Source organism: Pecten maximus, chromosome 6, assembly GCF_902652985.1.
Source record: "Pecten maximus chromosome 6, xPecMax1.1, whole genome shotgun sequence".
Taxonomy (NCBI): Eukaryota; Metazoa; Mollusca; class Bivalvia; order Pectinida; family Pectinidae; genus Pecten; species Pecten maximus.
The window spans coordinates 40,983,612-41,005,611 of NC_047020.1; the positions used below are offsets into that span (position 1 = coordinate 40,983,612).

The 22,000-nt window shown below is 34.6% G+C and overlaps 1 protein-coding gene across 1 annotated transcript in view; it reads left to right on the forward strand.

Annotated features, from left to right (window-relative positions):
* The first annotated feature begins 39 nt into the window (after positions 1-39).
* The window catches only part of LOC117329796 (E3 ubiquitin-protein ligase HERC2-like), a 98,041-nt gene continuing 76,080 nt past the window's right edge, over positions 40-22,000 (forward strand). Inside the window, 4 exon segments of the mRNA XM_033887947.1 lie at positions 40-84; positions 1,370-1,485; positions 8,360-8,477; positions 21,234-21,434. Of these exon segments, the coding sequence (XP_033743838.1) occupies positions 1,411-1,485; positions 8,360-8,477; positions 21,234-21,434 (394 nt within the window). The 5' untranslated portion in view covers positions 40-84; positions 1,370-1,410.

Genomic DNA, 22,000 nt, shown 5'->3' on the forward strand with positions numbered 1-22,000 from the left:
TCCCCTGAAAATGACGAATTATCATTACAGTTATCTCCCCTCGTCTTCTAAAACGGAAGTCAAAGAAAATGAAGCTATGTTACGGTAAGTGCCAGTAATGAATTTGTTTTCTATCCAGACGCGTTATGTTTTAATTTTGATTAGGATTTTCTTCATAGCTTCAATATGTCATTGCTTTCAATGGTGTTTCAATATTGGATAATTCTCGCCGCGTTATTGGCAATGAGTGCATGACGAACGACATAACTGCAGAAAACAAACATGTTTCTTGCACGATTTCTGTCGTCTGATTTTTATATGACTTAACATAACCGATAATCATGCAGTATCGATAAGGCCTACATGACACATGTTTCTAATTCAGATTTGTAGGTTTGGAATTTTCCACTCCTAAGGTTATTCTTAGTCCTTATGATATTAAAAAATATCCCTATTGCAACCGTTTAATTTATCATCAAAATTTATTATCAACATTTTCGACTTAAATAACATTTAGTAATGCGCACAACCAGATCTTTGAAATCTATTCACATTAAAATCAATATACACCTAACAGACACTCCAATATCACAGATATTTACTGAGATATTTGACAGAGTCATAGGAGTGTGACTTTTTATCAATAAGAATATATAATAATTAAAAATCATAATGTGTACTATCAAAAAAAAGTGAATAGTATAACATTTTGCAGCTATATATGTGTTCTATACTCAGAATAGATTATATGGATTATTTGAAAAAAATGATTGACTTAATTGGATCCGATTTAGTAAATCAATTCAGTGCTTGTTAAAGCTAAGATTGATTTGGTAATCACATTGACTCAATCTGTACGGGTATTTTGTTATTGAGCATAAAAGAGATGTACTGCCTACATGTATGTTCAGTAATTGCCATATAGTGCTACCGGACCAACCAAGGTTAAATTGAGTAATGTAGTACTATTGGCCAAGGAAATTATGAACAAAGACAAAATTGTTAACTATATTAAAAATTGCAACCATGACATGAAATAACAGCAACTTAAGAATAATACTTCGGGAAAGCATGCTGTCTGTCAAAGATAAGGGTACCTGGTGACAAATTGCAGCACTTTGTACAGCTCAAGGACAAAATCGATTAGTAAACAAATATATAATACGTATAATGACATTATAGAAATGCAATAAACTGTGAATCGTGTATAATACAGTACAATGCTAACCATGCCCAATGTCTATAAAAATAAATATCAAATATGATTTTTTTTTAACAACTGTAGATCTAGATGTAGAATGTATAGTTCATTACCTGCTGTATTGACTTCACACAGGATTAGTATTGAAAATACAAATTTAGTCACTGAGTCATGTATGCTTCATTACAGATTGATACAGAGGATTTTTAACCCTCCAATTTAGACCAGTCATGAGTTGGTCGGCAGATACAAGACTGCGGCCACAGCAAAGACTGGACACAAAATGGCTGAAGACAGACATCCAGGTATTTATAATTACTTCATACAATTGTAAGAAAATTAGGAGAGGAAAATGCAATGACCAGGACTTGAACCAAGGACCTCCGAACTCTGGAAGGAAATGTCACTCTAAATAACTATTTTATACCTGAGCACTCAGCCCAGCCCTCTAGAGCTGTGGTTTAATTACTTAATTACCAAAAATCATGGGCCATTTTGACAAGATTTCAGATATTGTATATACGTATGGGCCAAAACATAGATAATTGAAGAAATTTTTTAGTTTTGGTGGGCCATTTTGGAAGATGGCCCCATATATGGCCCCCTCCAGAGTTATCCCTGCTTACCCAATACAGGACAGAATTTATCATTTGGGGGGGGGGGGGGTGTTGATTGTTTGCTGGGTTAATTATCGCTCCATGAACAGCCATAATAATTTTGAGGCAGGGTCTCCTTTAAATTTAGTAGCTGGTGACTATATATACCTCACACAACAACATAAAGGAGGGCCGTGGCATACCATCACAATTAAGTAGGGGAGAGTATCTCGCCCATGGACATAACCACGACAACACAGAGTAGTCTGTTCCTCAGCTTCCTGGGAAACACAAACTGACACGGGTAGGGAGTGTCGAACCATGTACCTTGGATCTGAAATTGCAATCTCTTGTGATGTCTGTTAATATAGGAATAGTACTTCCTTTATAAGGGGTGTGTATGTAATCAATGTGTAATCCTGAAATTTTACTGTCTATTTTGTCTATGTAGGTTTAAAATAGTTTGGTCATATAAGTGTGCATGTTTAAATTTCAGTTTGGTATAGATTTGTGAAATTATTAAACATGCTTATTTTAGTTTTGGATTAAACTATCAATATTGCTTTCTCAATTTGAAGATGATGATAAATCAATGCTGGTTAAGCAAGAATATTTATAGTCAACTTCACATAAAAAAATTATGTTGTTCAGGGGTGGAAAAAAAAATGATGGGAACTGGCCCTAAGCTTAAGGTCGAGTTAAAACTTGAATTCACTGGCCCAATGGGAATCGCATGATTCAGTTTAAGGAGGTGTCAGGTATTCTGAAATCTAAATGTTAACTCTGACCAGCGGACCAGTGGATATGATAATATTATCCACCCCAGGTTGTTTGTTATATTGCTTTTGATTGTAATTAATTAAAAATAAGTGTGACATTTTAGGTCTTTAAGTGTGGCATTTCAATCTTTTAAAGGAAGGAGTTTGGAAAGAATGAATGTTCTTGAAATGTATTTTATTATAAAGCGTAATCATAAACTTGTGACTTGCTAAAGACCAGGTTGCTCAATGAAAATGCTGTTAGATAATATAATTACGAAGCAGTGTACAGTGGCATGATATTTTCTTATCAATGTTTATAAAGTCAAAGCCATGTTGAAGTTCAATGACAGATTCAGTTTCTTTTTGGCCAAAACTTAAAATTCTGCGCTGTTGAATGTCAATGACATTAATTTATCCTGTACCCGGATGACAATGCGATACCATGCTACCAGTACCTGTATATATGTCAATATCAGTTAATCTATAGTGACTATTTTCTAGGACCCACATTAATTGTCACAATATTTTCAACATCATTGCACTCCAGTTAAACTTTATATTTTATTTCAGTTGAATTCTTTTTGCATTATGCACACTTTCATATGGCAAAGTCAATGATCATGACATTTTAGAGAACATTATAATCCAGTTTCCCTGATACAGCATGTTAATTCATCTTGTTCATGGTTATAGATAGCTCAAATCGTCCATTGTCAGGGCTTTTTCTCACTGGTTTGGGATGGGGCCTTTTTGTCTCATTTCGGTAAGAAAATTGTGAATCGGGAAAGATTTTTTTCATGAGTAAAAGTTCTGCAAATTTTGGGAATTTGGCTTTGAAATGAAATGATTCCATTTGGGAATGGGGCCCATTAACGGCCCCAAAAAGCACTCAGAAAAAGCCCTGATTGTCCATAGAACTGTCTCCTTTTAACTTGTCATAGAAAACTGTAAGCAACTGCATGGATGCTGATTTTGGACCAGGATATAACTGAGTTTGAGTACATTTTAAAGTTTCCTCATATGAATGATCATGACTTTGATCTATTCTCAAGGTCTCAGGGTCTAATCTATTAAAACTTCCATATTCTTCTCAAATTCCAGAAGACCCATGTATGCCCATAGGCCGAATGTTTTGCCAGCTGCAGGTTCCTCATATAAATGACCTTGACCTATATTTTGTTTATAATTAAATGTAAATATCTGTAATCAGTTATAATGATTTTTTTTCTGATGTATTGGGGTCAGAAAGAGTATGGTTTTCACATTGTAGTCTTGTCCATATTGTAAATGTATCATGTATTATCCACCATTTATATCTGACATAATTACAAGATTCTATCCCTATATGCTGTGTTATTCCACTATCAGGCCATTGTTTAAATATGCTGTCCTGACTATTATACATTGGATATGCATATGCTATATTCCACTACTGGAATATAACCTTCCGGTCGTTTGATCGGTCAAGAATTCAGAATTTGACCCAAACTGCAATTGTTATTAATGTCATCAATAATCAAATGATGTTAATCACCAGGTCCTGGCCATCACTTGAACACCTTATTTACATACGCGAAAGTAGACTTGGCTACATTCCACTTTGTTTCATGCCTATGTCATTGTGGTAGAAACAAGTCACACAACTTATTATTTTTGGATAAGTTATTTTTTTAAAAGTTTTAAAAAACACACACCAAAGCTTGTGTCTTTTGTAACTTTGAAAAAATGACTTACTCAAGTGAAAGAAATTCCATATCCAACAACCACTTGTTGTGTAACCTTTATGTACTGTATATAATGAAATTGAATGTGTGGTAGCTATAGAGACAATTGAAATGTAGACGGTTCAACATCTTATTGAAATGTTGTGAGAAAATTTTTAACAATATGTGACCTAGACCTACAAATTACCTAAATATAATGGATTATCAGTAAATTATGCTGAATTGATAATCGATTATAATTTTCCAATCGATTTCAAACATTTTGAAATGCAGTAATTGAGAAGACTGTTCCTTGAAAGATAATTGAATTTTTTTTATGTGAAATATACCTGAATCAAGAAATCATATCATAATGTATCATAATTATGTGTACTTTAATTCATCACATATGCACATTAATTAAGGGTTTCAAATACATAGGTCTAGGTGCTACATATGGTTTGTAAAGTGGAACTCCTCCAAACTGAGCATGTACAGGACAAGAACTTTTGTTCAGTGTATGGAGGGTTCAGTTTACATAATATATGTTTCCACTTGGGTTGAGGGATTGAATACTTGTATAGCAATATCTTATGTATTTATTCAGTATTCACTGAACCGTGTGAATAGCAGAAAATCCCACCTTGCTGAGAACTCGTGATTTCTAAATATAAGTGCAATTTACATAACTTTTTACCCAAAATAGAAGGATTCATTCACATTACACATAGTAGCATACAGACCAGTTGGTAATTTAAGGTGATGATTAACAATCAGTAATTTTGAAAAGAAAATTCCAATTAAATAAAACTAAAAAAGCGAATTTGAAATTTCTGAAATAAAAAAAGTTGCTGAATTCACAGATACATTTTTAAGAACTTATGACCAGCTGAACAGTTTAACTACTTTTGGTAATGAATCTGATAATTGAATTAATATTTTTTCATTGATTTGAAGTGATTTTGAAAATTCTTAAGTGAGATTGTATTTTCAGTGTATAGGATTTTCTTTTTAACTGCTATTTCATGATTTAAGTGAGAGTCAAGAAAGTTGGGTTGAGCACAGTTTTTATGTTTGAGGCATGATAATGGTTTCATGAATATGGGCCCAGAAAATTACACCTGACATCTTTTTGAAAGAAAATGGTTTAGATGCTTTGATATGTAGTTTAACAAAAAATGCTCTTTATTACAACATAAGGATCCACCAGTTTATTATGTAAGATTATCTTCCCCATAAATCTTTACATTAACGCTATCAGCGGTTCATGTATCTAATATGTAGAATCTCTGATCTCAAACAAAAAAATCCATGAAAGATCAAATCAAAAATATTACCACAGAATTTCAATCAAATTTGTGTTTTTTTTTGTGCCTTATAATTTTCGATCTCTGAGGTACGCACTTTGCTATTGGCAACACTAACGAAAAGCTTGGTATGTGACACTTCACCACTGCATGTATGTAACATGCACCTGCATAAGCCCTGTGATCAAGACACTTTTTCCTCCCTGCAGCATCTGTATGCTCAAAAATCTTAATTATAGTAAATATTTAGATTTTGGGCGGTTTATAATCTCATGCAGGGCTGCAGACTTTCATCCACATGTTCCCCAGTGTTTTATATCACTGTGTGGGACCTTATACTGTTGAGGAACAGTTACAGACTAATTCCTTCTCTGTGTGTAATATCACTCTATAGGATGGTCACTAAAGGACTGTTTATAAATACTTGATTACCCTATACAATGTATATATAGGACCCTGTGTGTGTTGAACTTATATGTGACTCGGTAGCCTTTTTTATATCACGACTGCACAGAAGGTAGGACAGAGTAAGGAAAAGCGATATATCACTCCTTTAGACCTTGTGTGTACACATGTGGTAAATTTTACTTGACAATTTGGCAAATCTATGTTGTGGGAGACCTTGAATAAATGTTGGAACATTTACAAATGAATATAGAATAAAACCCACTATTTATATGTTGACCAAATCAATGAGATCATTTCCAAGTGGCCGCGGTGGCCGAGTGGTTAAGGTGTCCCGACACTTTATCACTAGCCATCCACCTCCGGGTATCGAGTTTGAAACCCAAGTGGGGCAGTTGCCTGGTACTGACCATAGGTCAGTGGTTTTTCTCCAGGTACTCCGGCTTTCCTCCACCTCCAAAACAAGGCATGTCCTTAAATGACCCTGCATGGCTGTTAATAGGACGTTAAACAAAAACAAACAAACAATCATTTCCAAATAATTTTGGCAGAAACTAAGCCATTGACTACTATCTACCTTAATTAAAACTCTTCTCCATTAGAGATACATAACAAAACACAGCGACTCTGTACTTTTATTAGAAATCTTTTCTGTAAGAGATACATGTATAGAGCACGGGGGACTCTCAACCTTAAATAGAACTCTCCTTTGTTAGAGATACAGAATGGAGTGCTGGGACTCTCTACCTTGAATTAGAACTCTATGTTAGAGGAACAGAAGAGTGTTTGGACTCTCTACCTTGATTAGAACTCTTCTATGTTAGAGGAACAGAAGACTGCTGGGACTCTCTACCTTAATGAAAACTCTTCTATGCTAGATATACAAAACAGTGCGGGCCCGACTCTCTCTATTAATTAGAACTCTTCTATGTTAGAGGAACAGAAGAATACTGGGACTCTCTTACCTTAATTATAACTCTTCTATGTTAGATATAATCAAAAGAGTCCTGTGACAAAAGAGTGCTGGGACTCTCTCAATTAATTAGAACTCTTCTATGTTAGAAATACAGAAGAGTGCTGGGATCTCTCTACCTTAATTAGAACTCTTCTATGTTAGAGATACAGAAGAGTGCTGGGATCTCTCTACCTTAATTAGAACTCTTCTATGTTAGAGATACAGAAGAGTGCTGGGATCTCTCTACCTTAATTAGAACTCTTTTAAGTTAGATATACCGAAGAGTGCTGGGACTCTCTACCTTAATTAGAACTCTTCTATGTTAGAGATACAGAAGAATGCTGGGACTCTCTATTAGAGATACAGAAGAGTGGTGGGACTCTCTACCTTAATCAAAACTACTCTAATTGTTACAGATACAAAAGAGTGCTGTGATAATTTACTTCAAGCCTTGTATTTTCATAAAATATTATTATAGATGTAATTACTAGCTTTGTATTTTCGTTAAATATGACTATAGATGTAATAACTCTACTACTATAATAGCTATGTACCTTACATATATACATGTATGTACCAACTTCACAGTGTGCTCTATCAGTGCGATTACTTCACTTTCTGTGCTCTATCACAAGAGCCAGCAGTCTAGTGTACCAGTGTGTGACTGTTATCGGCCTACTCAGGAGGTTGTAAATAAGCCATGCTTGTTTACAAAAAATTTGCTCAGTTAGGTAAACTACTCCATTGAGAACACACAGAGAATCAGGGATTTAGCTGAGGGGGGAGTTTTGATGGCCCGGGGGTAAGTAATGAGACAGAGGATGCATGTAAATCGTTAAAAAACAGGTACGGAAGCTGGGGAGGAAGGGAAGGCGGGATGTAGGGGAGGAATCACATTTACTACACAGTGAGGGTTTTTATATAGACTGTAATAATAGGTTCGGTAAGATTTATACTGGGATAATTAAGTATGGTCTAACTGCTGTGAGGGAGGGGCAGAAGGTTATAAACATGTATAAATAAAAAAAAAAGATTTCCGGTTTAGTCACATTTGCATGTATAGAATAACTTTCATATAATATTACCGCACACTTATTAATCATGCAGGCATTTCATAACTGAAGAGCAGCTTTTAGATCAGGTGCATTTTTTTTTGGCATGGCATACTTTTGGTTTTACGCTGTGATTCATCATGATAAGTTGGGTTTTTTTTCCAAAAAAAAAGGAGTAAACTCCTGCAACGTTAATTTCAATTTACTGTTAAGTTGGTAAACCTGCGGTGTTAATGATGTGACCGAAGAGATAACTCTTTAATGTCCTGATATCACACTTCTTTACAGGTAATTGTACATGTATGTTGCAGAGATATTTAAATTGTGTCTTTATTCATTATTTAAAGAGATATTATTTTGATTTTAAAGGTTTTATACAGGTTCATTTTGTTAATTTCAGGCAGCGTTTCAGCGTGATGGCCTGAGTCAGTTGTGGAATGAACTTGTAAAGGATGGGGAAATAGCAGCCTGTAATAATGATGGCCTGATTAACAGTGCTGGAGTCCTGGCAAGGAAAGGTAGGTGTGGTTTATCACCGAGATGTTAGTATGTGGTTAGTACAGGTGCGATATGTGGTTAGTGTGTGGTTAGTACAGGTGAGATGTCTGGTTAGTGTGTGGTTAGTACAGGTGAGATATGAGGTTAGTGTGTGGTTAGTACAGGTGTGATATGTAGTTAGTGTGTGGTTAGTACAGGTGAGATATGTGGTTAGTGTGTAGTTAGTACAGGTGAGATATGTGGTTAGTGTGTGGTTAGTACAGGTGAGATATGTGGCTAGTGTGTAGTTAGTACAGGTGAGATATGTGGTTAGTGTGTGGTTAGTACAGGTGAGATATGTGGTTAGTGTGTAGTTAGTACAGGTGAGATGTCTGGTTAGTGTGTAGTTAGTACAGGTGTAATATGAGGTTAGTGTGTGGTTAGTACAGGTGTGATATGAGGTTAGTGTGTAGTTAGTACAGATGTAATATGAGGTCAGTGTGTAGTTAGTACAGGTGTTATACAAGGTTAGTGTGTAGTTAGTACAGGTGTAATGTGAGGTCAGTGTGTAGTTAGTACAGGTGTTATACAAGGTCAGTGTGTAGTTAGTACAGGTGTTATACAAGGTTAGTGTGTAGTCAGTACAGATGTAATAAAAGGTCAGTGTTGTGTAGCAGGTCAGGATCTTGTCAGTGTCCGGTTATTGTTAATGGTAATAACATATCGTTGGTACAGTGGCTGACCAGTGGTCAGTGTTCCAGGCAGTAATTAGAAGTTAGAAGATCCATTACATATGTTGACCCTTAGATGACCGCTCTGTCTGCCTGCAGAAGCTTCCTGGTTCCACCAGACAATATACTGAGTGAGACTTGGTATTTGACCCTGTTTAGGCTAATCACAGTAGGAAATTAAAGTATCTGATAAACAGTATTTTAGAATGCTTCCATACAATCAACCATATTTTCATCTGGACTTTGTTTAAAATTTGCTTTGAATAGAGAATGTTTAAAATTTGTTTTGAATAGAGAATGTTTAAAATTTGTTTTGAATAGAGAATGTTTAAAATTTGTTTTGAATAGAGAAAAGGAGAAAATCTTTCAGTTAGAGGGCTAACTCATACATATTTTTACAAAAATTACAATACAAGAAAATAGCGTTTGTTGTAGATTCCTGTGAACTAATTGATAGAACATTATATATATAAATACAGCCGACAGTGACTTCATATACTTTGTGTAACTTTTGACTTCAAAACGCACTGATGCAACTTTGAAACTGGTACAGTTCATCCTCCAAGAATGTTAGTTGATGGAAAGGATAAAATACAATTAAATTTAATTAAAGTATGGACTAGCTAGGTGATCCATTTGTGTAAGTGGATTCTCACAAAAATGTGAAAAAGAAAAGTTTTGTGGTTTCAAAATTATGGGATGTATATAAAGTGTTGATTTGCTGTAAATATTAACAGCCATATTTAAGTCTGTACATGCGCCCACCATGAGTCAGAGGCTGTCACTGTTCATCACAGTTATAAAAAAGATCTGTCTTATATTACAAGTATATATTACAGTTGGAACATGTAGAGAGCAGGTCTATGAAGCAGAAACAAGATGGTTACATATTTTGACCCAATTATATAGATTGAAAAGTCATAAAATCTGACAATCCTAGAATATACTGCAAAACAGCTGGTTGATAACATTCTATATTCATTATCAGGCAATTTGTGTCTATTGCTAATATAATATCTGAATGTGCTATTTCACTTGTGTTTTTTGTAGCAATCTTTCTCTGCTATATGTTGAGGGATCTAGTGCACAAATTTACAATTGCTCATTAATCATATATATATTGATAAAACATTATGTGTAACAGGACTTAGAGTACTATATGACGTACACAATTACAAATCAAAAATCGTTTGATGGTGTTATTGCACTGTATCAGGGGAAGATTTTATTGTAATCAAAGTTGTGTTTATTATCAACAGTTTCCAAAAATAGAAAATAACCTGTACCTTTTAACCTGCTGACGTTCATCAGTTCTGTCTATCAACAAGTTGGCTGGCTATAGTGTCTTTATTACAGCGATGATTCCGCAATCACGTAAAAATAGCTTGGTGTATATATATAAGATTGTTACCTGGTGCTGGCATACAACTGCTCTGGTTTTATAAGATTGTGCTGCCATTTCTTGGTACTCACAGCCTAATAGAAAGTCTTTGTGCTTTTGTAAGTCTACGTCATATTTCCAGCGGTTATCGAGTCTGGAAGTCAGACTGCGTCAGACTCGGGCGTAGTAACGACGGCCTACAATGGACTACAACTGCTCTGCCCAATGTTAGTTTTTCTGTGTTTGGCATTTGTCGGAAGCTTTCTATATACTCAGTTATTCAGGGTCATTGTCTTTACTACAGAAATGATAGCAGGATGGATCGGTTTATATGCTTCTACAGTTCAATTAGCCTATTAATAGGTCTATGTGCTTCTACAGCTCAATTAGCCTATTGATATGTGTCCATCTTTGTTGTTCTTGCAATTGGTTGCGGTCATGTAAATGTCTTGATTGATGGGAAAATGGATAATACTGTCTGTGGTATATAGGTGCATGTTCAAGCCATGAAGGTGTTCATTATTTCTATCCTTTAAAGATATATAGGAAGGTAAAATGAATTTTGGATATAGAATTTTCTTTTTCGATAAAACTGATTGTATTTGCAGGGCTGTTTAATTTTCCTCTGTTAGGATTGAGGTCTAGATCTTTTTATTACATTTTGGGAAGAAAATTGTCGAATTGTGTCTTTAAGTGCACATTTTTGGGATTTTACTTCCATATTGAATAATTTCAGTAAGTTAATGGAATTGGGCCCATTATCAGCCCAAAGGCCCCTGAGGAAAAACTCAGAATTGTACTGTAGTGTGTAAGCATATAGTAAGCTGTAAAAGTATATATATATAGACAGCAATTTTTTTTACAATTGCATTTAAAGGTGCTATGTTACTCAGACAGTGTATAAAACTGCTACGTACACAGTATAGAAATACATGCATATCTATAAGTATCCACAAATAAAAAAAATCATAATAACGTCTTGAAAATGATCACTTATCAGACCAAATTGAAAACATTGTACATACTTAATATATAGATGTAGAGTCAATTGAGTTTTTTAATGATCTAATTAATTATTAAGATATTTACTTTGAATTTCCAAGATAAAAGAGGTTATTGAAGCTCAAACTTTTGAAGGGGTGTGCATTCATTCGCAGCATAAAAGAAGTAACCAATGTGGTGTTGTATAAAATTGTACAACAGCTTATTTTTGTTTTCAATCAATCATGATTACTCTTTGTCAATGATTTCAAAATAAAAAATAAAATGAATTATCAAAAAAAAACAACCAAAAAACATTTTTGTTGTACAAGCTCTGAAACTTGATTGAGCCTGTTGAGTGTCAGTATAAGTAACAAGCACTGTGAGACTTGAGTAAGTCTGTTGAGTGTCAGTATAACTTACAAGCTCTGTGAAACTTGATTGAGCCTATTGAGTGTCAGTATAAGATACAAGCACTGTGAGACTTGAGTAAGTCTGTTGAGTGTCAGTATAAGTTATACATGTATGTGAAGCTCTGTTAGGCTTGAGTTACAAGCTCCTGAGGCTTGATTTAGCCTGTTGAGTATTAGCATATAGAGATTGTACAAGCTCTGCCAGACTCAATTGAGCTTGTTGAGTGTCAGTATACGTTATAAGCTCAGTGAGACTTGATTGAGCTTGTTAGTGTCAGTACATACAAGTTGTACAAGCTCTGCTAAACAAGATAGAGCTTATTGAGTGTCAGTATGAGTTTCAAGCTCTGTGGTAATTGATTGAGCTTATTGAGTCAGTATTAGTTACAAGCACTGTGATACTTGATTGAGCTTGTTGAGTGTCAGTATAAGTTACAAGCTCTGTGATGCTTGATTGAGCTTGTTGAGTGTCACTATAAGTTACAAGCTCTGTAAGAATTGATTAAGCTTGTTGAGTGTCAGTATAAGTTAAAAAATCTCTGTGATACTTGATTGAGCTTGTTGAGTGTCAGTATAAGTTACAAGCTTTGTAAGAATTGATTGAGCTTGTTGAGTGTCAGTATAAGTTACAAGCTCTGTGAAACTTGATTGAGCTTGTTGAGTGTCAGTATAAGTTACAAGCTCTGTAAGAATTGATTGAGCTTGTTGAGTGTCAGTATAAGATACAAGCTCGGTGATACTTGATTGAGCTTGTTGAGTGTCAGTATAAGATACAAGCTCTGTGAACCTTGATTGAGCTTGTTGAGTGTCAGTATGAGTTTCAAGCTCTGTGATACTTGATTGAGCTTGTTGAGTGTCAGTTTAAATTACAAGCTCTTTGAACCTTGATTGAGCTTGTTGAGTGTCAGTATGAGTTTCAAGTTCTGTGAGAATTTATTGAGCTTGTTGAGTGTCAGTATAAGTTACAAACACTGTGAACCTTGATTGAGCTTGTTGGGTGTTAGTATATAAAAGTTACAAGCTCTGTGAGGCTTGTTGAGTGTCAGTATAAGTTACAAGCACTGTTAGGCTTATTTAAGCTTGTTGAAAGTCCTATATTTTGAACATGCTGTGTGAGACTTGATATATATACCCTGTCAAGTGTTGCACAAGCTCTAGCTCTGAAAGACTTGATTGAGCCATGCTGGGGGTCAGAGATGTTGCAGTAATTATACTGGACAGTTAAGATTGCCATGATTGTTTAAACACTTTTCCTTGGCAGACGGCAGAAATCTGTCTATTGATCGTGGCTGCATGCTCCCTCTCCTACACATCCATGTATACGAAGCTCTCTCTATAAACACCTTCTAATATAAATATCCCCACCCCCTCACAACATGATACTCAACCCTCTTAATACATATAATCTCCTGTGTAATCCTTCCGGTTGCCCAGAGCCTATTTCAGGGATAGGAAAGCTGTTTCTATATATAACTATAATATATAGTCCAATATCAGTTCCAAATTTGAAACTATTAGTGCAGTATCATAAATTTGCAGCTGTTTGCTAGAGTATATTACATTGTATGATGCAGCAGATGAATAGTTTCCTTTTAGTGCCAAGTAAAATGAGGATTTTTTGTGAAGGAAATTAAACTTTTACTTGACTTTGTAACTGTTAAATCAATTTAAGGCAGTTTGATTGTTGTCTTGCATATTACTATATATATTTAAATGACCGGAAAGAAATGATATTTAAAAACTTACCTAGTTATGCAAGTTCTCAATATCTTTTCAACTACATAGATGGGAAAAGTTTGAATGTAGGAGAGAAGAAGTCTATCTTTATCTTTTCATCAATATATTTTTCAAAAGAGGTTAAGTAAATCTGTTTATGTTGACTTATTTGGTTATTTTATGTTCCTAAATTATTTGATAGATTTATCTTGAAGTTTACAGCCCACTGGCTAGAAATAAAACAATCCTAATCAACGAAACCCTTTTTTTTTCACAGTTTATCATGTAATTTACTCCTTTTTTCTCACTTAGCAAATTACACATTCAAATTCTCAGGTTTTAAAAATTACAGAAAATATCATTAAGCTATAATTAATTTGTGATATTTAGTTTCATATGACCAAGACATTTGAGAATTTGAAAACAGAATATCTCACAATAACTTGGGTTCTGTAATACAATGAGTGAGGACGAGGAAGTCTGAGTATATATGGTATTTGTGAATGAGAAGAGCTTCCGTAATGATTTACCCGACACCTCATGATGTCCTTGTCTGTCAGATCGGCATCCAAGGTGCGAGATGATATGTTAGATTAACGTGGAACTTTCTGAAGCATTTTCTCCTCAGACTGGTAAGCTTAATGTGTGTTGGTAGAATCAAAGAATTTATTTTTTTTAATCTGAATTTAAAAACATTTTTTTTATCTAGATTTCCAAATATTTTTTGGTTTCATATAAGAAGATAGAATTGCAGTCTAGTCGCTGTTTGTTTTGATAACCTGAAATTTGCTAGATCGTTGTTTGGTTTGTTGTCGTAGCGTATAGGAACAGTGTATAGGATGCTATCGTATATATATACGTAGAGGACATGACGTAAGCAGTGTGTTGATAGAATTGTCAGATTGGATTAACTTACCATACCACAGAGCATTGTGGAGAAGGAGAACTGGGCTAGCTATCAGAGCTTAATGAAGATGGTTAAAAAATAATATTTTTGGTTCATACAAGTGATTGAAGCTGGATTTTCTCCAGATTTCACTCAGTGTGAATGAAGACAATTTATACACTGAACATGATTTGTCTCGGTGTGGTGCTAAATGTTATAAGTAACGAATGTTTATAAAACTCATTACTGTCTTATATGTCTCAGGCATACCAGTGTGTTAAATGGTCAAAACTGGAGAAAATCTCCAGTATGGAAATTAAAGTCTCAATTTCTGAACTAGGGATTTTTGTTTTGTTACTTAGAACGAATGATGTTGTAGCTTTAAACATCTTACTGAAGGTTAAGAGCAAATGATGTTGTAGGTTAAACATCTTACTGGAAGTTGAGAACAAATGATGTTATAGGTTAAAACATTATACTGAAAGTTGAGAACAAATGATGTTATAGCTTAAACATTTTACTGAAAATTTAGAGCAAATGATGTTGTAGCTTAATTAAACATCTTACTGGAAGTTTAGAGCAAATGATGTTGTAGCTTATACATTTTGCTGAAAGTTAAAAGCAAAGGATGTAGCTTAAACATCTTACTGAAAGCTCATTGTAATGAAACCAACATTTAATTTTTAGAGTAAAACATATTAGATAAGTGAAAAAAAATTAGATTTTCAAGTTTGTGGCAAAAATAATTGAAATGATAAATAAATTGAATTAGCTTCTGAATGTATCAAAATTGGAGACTTGACGTGTATTGATGATCATGTACCCTGTTTATATTTCTATAACTATAGTGACTGTGATTTTAGTGTTGGTGAAATCTCACTAAATGTTTCCATTGTTGTAAACCTGAAAAAGTGAGTCATATATGATTTAGTATCGTGCCACAGGAAAAAAAAAGAGGAAAATTTAATTTCCAAAGTAACATAAAGCAAAAGCCGAAGTCCAAGTTTTGCCACATGCCATGCTACTGGGGTATATTACAGTGTTATTAACCCTCGCAGAGTTTTTCCAGTCTCACAGGGAGAATACCTACGTCATCAGATATGGTGATGACAGGGAGCTCACTGAACCACAAGGTCTTTTAGTGAGATATACAAGTAAAACATTAGTATCAAGTGCATCAAGAATGACCTTAGATATATACACAAGAGGCTTCAATTGATATCCTTCAAACCATTGTTTGTATAGAAGTACATGCATTTATGCATGTTTGATATACATGTATATGCATCTTCAAATTATGTGCCTACCTTATGAATTGTCCTCTTGAGCTATCTACAGGGAAATTACTGCATTCTGTAAAGGTTGAGATATTCAAGGGGTTTTATTGTTTGTTATTGCAAAGGATGGAGTAAAAGTCTAAAAAACAAATATAAATGAAATGAAAAAAAAAAAATTGAAATGTTTAGTCGGTTTCATAACTTTCAGGAAAAACACACCCTTTTTTGCTTTGGACTTTTAGTAAAATTGCAAAAATTGGAACCATAAAAAAACTGTGCCATTAATTATATAACCTATAGCTGTATTACATCTACTGGTAATTATTAAGTGAGGTACCTATATGAAATAGTTATCCTGGTTGATAGGTTGTCTTTTGGTTAACTTTTCTAGAGAGGTAGCTTTTTACCTGTCTTAAACAAAAACTATATTCTATATCACTAAAAAGCTTTTGTCTAATGTACAGTATTATTATGGTTTAATTATCTTCAGTGATCTATTTCTATAAAATTACCCGTCTTCAGAGCTATGAAAAGATAATATCTTTTTGTATCCTGAATTGGTTTCTTAGCATCTATTGTTTTCATAATCAGTGTCTATTTTAATTGTGAAAACAAAAACAAAGGCTAATTAGACATGTCCAATTTACACTAACACATGATTGCATAGACAAACTCATTCAGATCTTATATTACACAAATTCATCTGTTCGTAAGTTAACTTGAAGTCTATTTTGGGTGAGAGATTCTTCAATAGAGAGCCTAAGAGTATGGCTTCAATTATCCTGGGAATATTTGATGGTATTCATATATGAAAGAAAACAGACACTGTATCTGTCTGTTGATATTTGGGGTACGGAGAACATTTTCGGAGCCAGCATTTTTTTTCATCAAATGATAAAAAAAGAATCTTTGTTCTGAAATGAAGGCCAAATTGATATATACACCGTACATCGGCTATCAATTAACATGTTCATGTTTAAAAATAGATTTCAAGTGTACACCCCTTGTGTGCTTAATGGTATACTGTATGCTGTACAGGTGAGGCGGAAGACACCTATCTAAAACACCTGTTCAACGTATTTTCCTGGTTCTTTTTGAAAAGTCTCTATTTGTAAATCAACATTTGGTTCACATTTTTTGTTTCACATTTCCTACCATTTTATCAAATTTGGGTTAGAATTACAATATTGTTTACACATTAGCAATTCAATATACCATCTCTTTTCACAGCAGGGGCTGCAGTAGCTCAGTCGGTGAGAGCACCAGCCACATATTACCTCAAGTGAAGATCCTTGGTGCATGGTTCGACAAGTTGACAAATTTTATTCTTATAATATGTTAAGAATCAAAATACCTTATGCCGATCACATGTACTTGGTATGCATATATGTGCATGTTGCTTTATAAGCCCTATTTGAATTAAGTTTGGCTTATGATGCTGAAAGTTATCGCAAACTAATACTACCGATGGGGACTTAATATGTTTGCACTGATCTTTGTCAGTGCATGACCACCATGTCCTGGCCATATATCTCTAATCATTCATCTCTAAACGTATGAGGTAAATTTTTGAATAACAGCTCTTCATATGGCTGGTTTTGACATATGATCGGGTATTGCACCATACTTTAAAGATATTTTCAATCATATTTCCATAATATTAGATTATGAAACAAATTGATGAATTTCATATCTGAAAAGAACCAGAGTTTAAGATTCTATTTATCATTTATATAACTATGGTAAATATATGTGATTCTAGCCATTTTGGCAAGGGAGAAATTTTGTTCATAACTTAAAACCATGTTAAACACTAGCTGCTTTCTGCTGACTTTGCTAGGGAGAATTTCTGTCCAGTAAATGAGGCATGTCAGGTAGAATTCCGAGTGGAGGCTGCACTGGCTGTAGATGCTTCAGACATGTTTACAAAGTTTAATTTTCCATAGTGAAAATGAGAGACTGTTACAATGGACACAAGAATCTATTTATCACTTCAACTTTTTCCAGTTAAAACAAAAAACGATACCATGTCACAGATTTTAATCATTTTGGGCACATATCATATTATATGCCTGTCAGAATGGTTTGTAGATTATATTTATGCACTAGACATGTATCTGTAGGCAGTTGAATTGTATTGATTTTGCTACAGTGGCAAGCCATGTTGTCTGATTGACAGAGTTCCCTGGATCGAGAGATTGACAGAATTCCCTAGATATATATAGAGTTACATGGCTTAGTGTACTAGTATATGTATTAGTATGTACTCCCTATACCCCGGTCTGTCTTCACTTTGTACACATCAGTAAATAAAATGAGGGGAAAAAAATGTCTCATAAAATCTGACACTTTTCTGGATACAAGTCAAGTCACACAACAGGGACAGGAAATTTAGCATGACAGATTCATATAAATACCGTCATGCCAACCTGTTGATCACCAAAGAATGGCGAAGTGTCTCTTCATTATAGAGGTCATCATTGACGAAGCCTGGGCTTGGTCGGTATGGAGATATAATGCCAAAGACTTGTGTCGTGTCTGTGTATATACACTTTCTGTCTGAGGATGCTGGCAAGGCCAATATGTCTTGTTTGCTTGGTGATAAATATGAAGAATAGAAGACAAAATCATTCGTGACTATATATAAGAAACAAGTTAAAGTAATCAAGATACCGGAAATTGAAAATAGATTTTTTATTTGAGATCTTTGAAAATAAATAATTAAAATTTTTTGATTTTATAAGAGTTGAAACAGCTTAATGTAAGATAGTCAAATATACCCGACAAAAATAATTAACAAAAATAAATAAATAAAATAATAAAAAAAAATTATATTTTACAAAAGCGAAAACCTTCTATACTTGACTTGTGTTTCTTGTAACAAGGCCTAATTACCATTGATACTACATTTGCAGACCTGCTGATCTTGACTGTGACTTCTGACATATTTTAAAAATATTATTCAAAATTTTACCCCACTCGGCGAACTATGTTGTCTTCGGACAACTTTTGTTTATGCCTGGTAATTTGATGTAGTTTTCAAATTCCTCATTAAAATTAATGCCTAAAATTGTAATTTTTGTAAAATTTCCCCAATGTAAATTCCACCCCTGGAAAGTATAAATGTGTATTTTCTAATGCTAATAAAAACATTATTTGCCTTCACTTTAATACCAGACCTTTTTGTAAAACTCGTGAAACAACTCGACTGACCATTAAACCTATTTGTAAATATTTTACAATGTTTTTGTAGAATAACTGTATTATGTACTTGCCTATATACTAACTAAGGTAATGATAACCATGTGCTTGGCTCATTGTATGGTCCCTTGGCATGTGCCAAAACAACTACATTGACCCCACTGGTATGTACTAAACATGTGTATACCTAGTAATAGTAAAACCACATGCAGCATAGCACGACAGTAAATACAGTGATGGGTTTTGTTCCCCTTCCCGCTTCTTTCTCTCCACCCACACATCAACCCCCACACTGGCCACCAGCCCCTAAGTTTTTTGTTGGAATTGCTCCACTAAATTCTAATACCAGATTATCTCCCCCTGGTTTGAAGAATAGGACATGTATCCTCAAGACCAAAATCATAAACCTCAATTTAATTTACGATTTTGATATTCTAGAGACAGGTGTCTAGTCTAACCAACCGCCAACCACCAACTCCCACCCACCCGTCCCAGTTTTTGGTGCAGGACATGTACATTGTGCAATGTTGCCGCCCTGCAAATATGTAATGTCCAAATATCCAGTTCACTTATGACATCTGTATTACAGCTAGTTGCACTCTCTCAATTACATCTTTATTTCCTGTTTTTATGAGCAAAACATATTGTACAACCTTGAACTTTAACCTTGGCCTTTGTGTCAGTACAGAATCATATAACTGCATCTCTGTGAGTACAGCTTGTTTGACATTTAACCTTGACATTTGGTCTTGACCTCTGACCTTACTTTAGTTCTTCAGTAGAGTTTTACATTTAACTTGACATTTGATCTTGACCTCTGACCTTACTTTAGTTCTTTAGTCGAGTTTTACATTTAACCTTGACATATGACCTTGACCTCTGACCTTACTCTAGTTCTTCAGTAGAGGTGATAACGCTAATCGCTTCATATAAGGAACTTAAAACAAATGCATGAAAAATGCATGAAGTTTTATGAGAATCAGATTCAAAATAAAGGCAGAAGATGGAGGATATTGACAATTCTATTTATAGTAACACATATAGTAGTGACATGATTTTTGACCCTAGGTGGTTGATAATTAAAATCATTCGACGGTGATGGTTGTGAATGAATGTATGTAACAATTGAATTTAAATGTTGGTAGAGTGAAGACTTTTTATATCCCAGATCAAAAAAGGGATATTGTAATGTCTTCATCCATCTGTCTTTCAGTCTATCTGTCTATCTATGCACTATTCAGTCCATCTGTATTATTTCCTGTCAATAACTCAAGTTCAATTGGACTGATCAACATTACACTGCTTCTTCGTCAAAATTGTTTGCTACTGATTTGTTTTTGGTACAAAAGGACAAGGTACCAAGTGGGAGATTTAGTATTGTTCAGTGTTATATCTGTCACTGATGATTGTATACCATTGGGGGCCGTGGTGGCCGAGTGGTTATATTATAATTAAGGTTTCCTAACACTTTATGACTAGCCCTCCACCTCTGGGTTGTGAGTTCGAAACCGATGTGGGGCAGTTGCCTGGTACTGACCAAAGGTCGGTGGTTTATCTCTGGGTACTCCGGCTTTCCTTCATTTCCAAAACCTGGCACGTCCTTAAATGACCCTGGCTGTTAATAGGACGTTAAACAAAAAATATAAACCAGTATATCTATGTATAATATTATTTCCTGTTGTAGGAGAGTTGTATAATATCATTTCCTGTTGTAGGAGAGTTGTATAATATCATTTCCTGTTGTAGGAGAGTTGTATAATATCATTTCCTGTTGTAGGTGAGTTGTATGATATCATTTCCTGTTGTAGGAGAGTTGTATGATATTATTTCCTGTTGTAGGTGAGTTGTATAATATCATTTCCTGTTGTAGGAGAGTTGTATAATATCATTTCCTGTTGTAGGTGAGTTGTATAATATCATTTCCTGTTGTAGGTGAGTTGTATGATATCATTTCCTGTTGTAGGAGAGTTGTATGATATCATTTCCTGTTGTAGGAGAGTTGTATGATGTCATTTCCTGTTGTAGGAGAGTTGTATAATATCATTTCCTGTTGTAGGTGAGTTGTATGATATCATTTCCTGTTGTAGGTGAGTTGTATAATATCATTTCCTGTTGTAGGAGAGTTGTATGATATCATTTCCTGTTGTAGGTGAGTTGTATGATATCATTTCCTGTTGTAGGTGAGTTGTATGATATTATTTCCTGTTGTAGGAGAGACTGGGAAGTACTATTGTGGTATGTGGGGCCTGACCTGCAGATGTTGTAATGGACACTGTGGCCCGAACAATGGATGTAACTGTACACCCTGTCAACTGCTGGATAAAGAGGAGGAAACTCGGCAACAGGAGGAGGCCCATCGACCCAAACCCTCCTCTCCTCTGATAGACTCCTGGACATGGGGACAACAGCCAGGTATATAATTGTCACCACCTCATCCACTCTCACAAAAAAAAAAACCAATCAAACAAAAAAAACAAAAACAAAAAAAGGAAAAAAAAAAAAAAAATTTGGAAAAAGAAAAAACCCAACAAAAAATAAACGATACAAAAAAACATCAAAAACCCCCAAACAAATTCCTACACAAGTACTGTGACCTCTTTTTAGCTCATGATCACCAGTTACGAGTAACCGAGAGCTAAATGCTGTTACCCCGGCGTCGGCGTCCCAGTTTTTGGAAAGCTTGTAAGTCCAAAAATATACACCTCATGCCCTTCTAATTTGGTTTATACATTTATTAGAGGTGTAGGAGTGATGTTATGGCAAAATCATGCAGAAAAAAGTTGTGATTTTTTCGCATTTTACCATTTTGTGGACTTAACTTTTTTGACATCAAAACTCACTTTAAAGTTTTTGGGGTAAGTCCAAAAGCATACACCTATCACCCTTTCTAATTTGGTTTATACAGTCATTAGAGATCCAGGAGTGATGCTGTGGCAAAATCATGCAGAAAAAAATTGTGATTTTTTTTTGGCATTTTA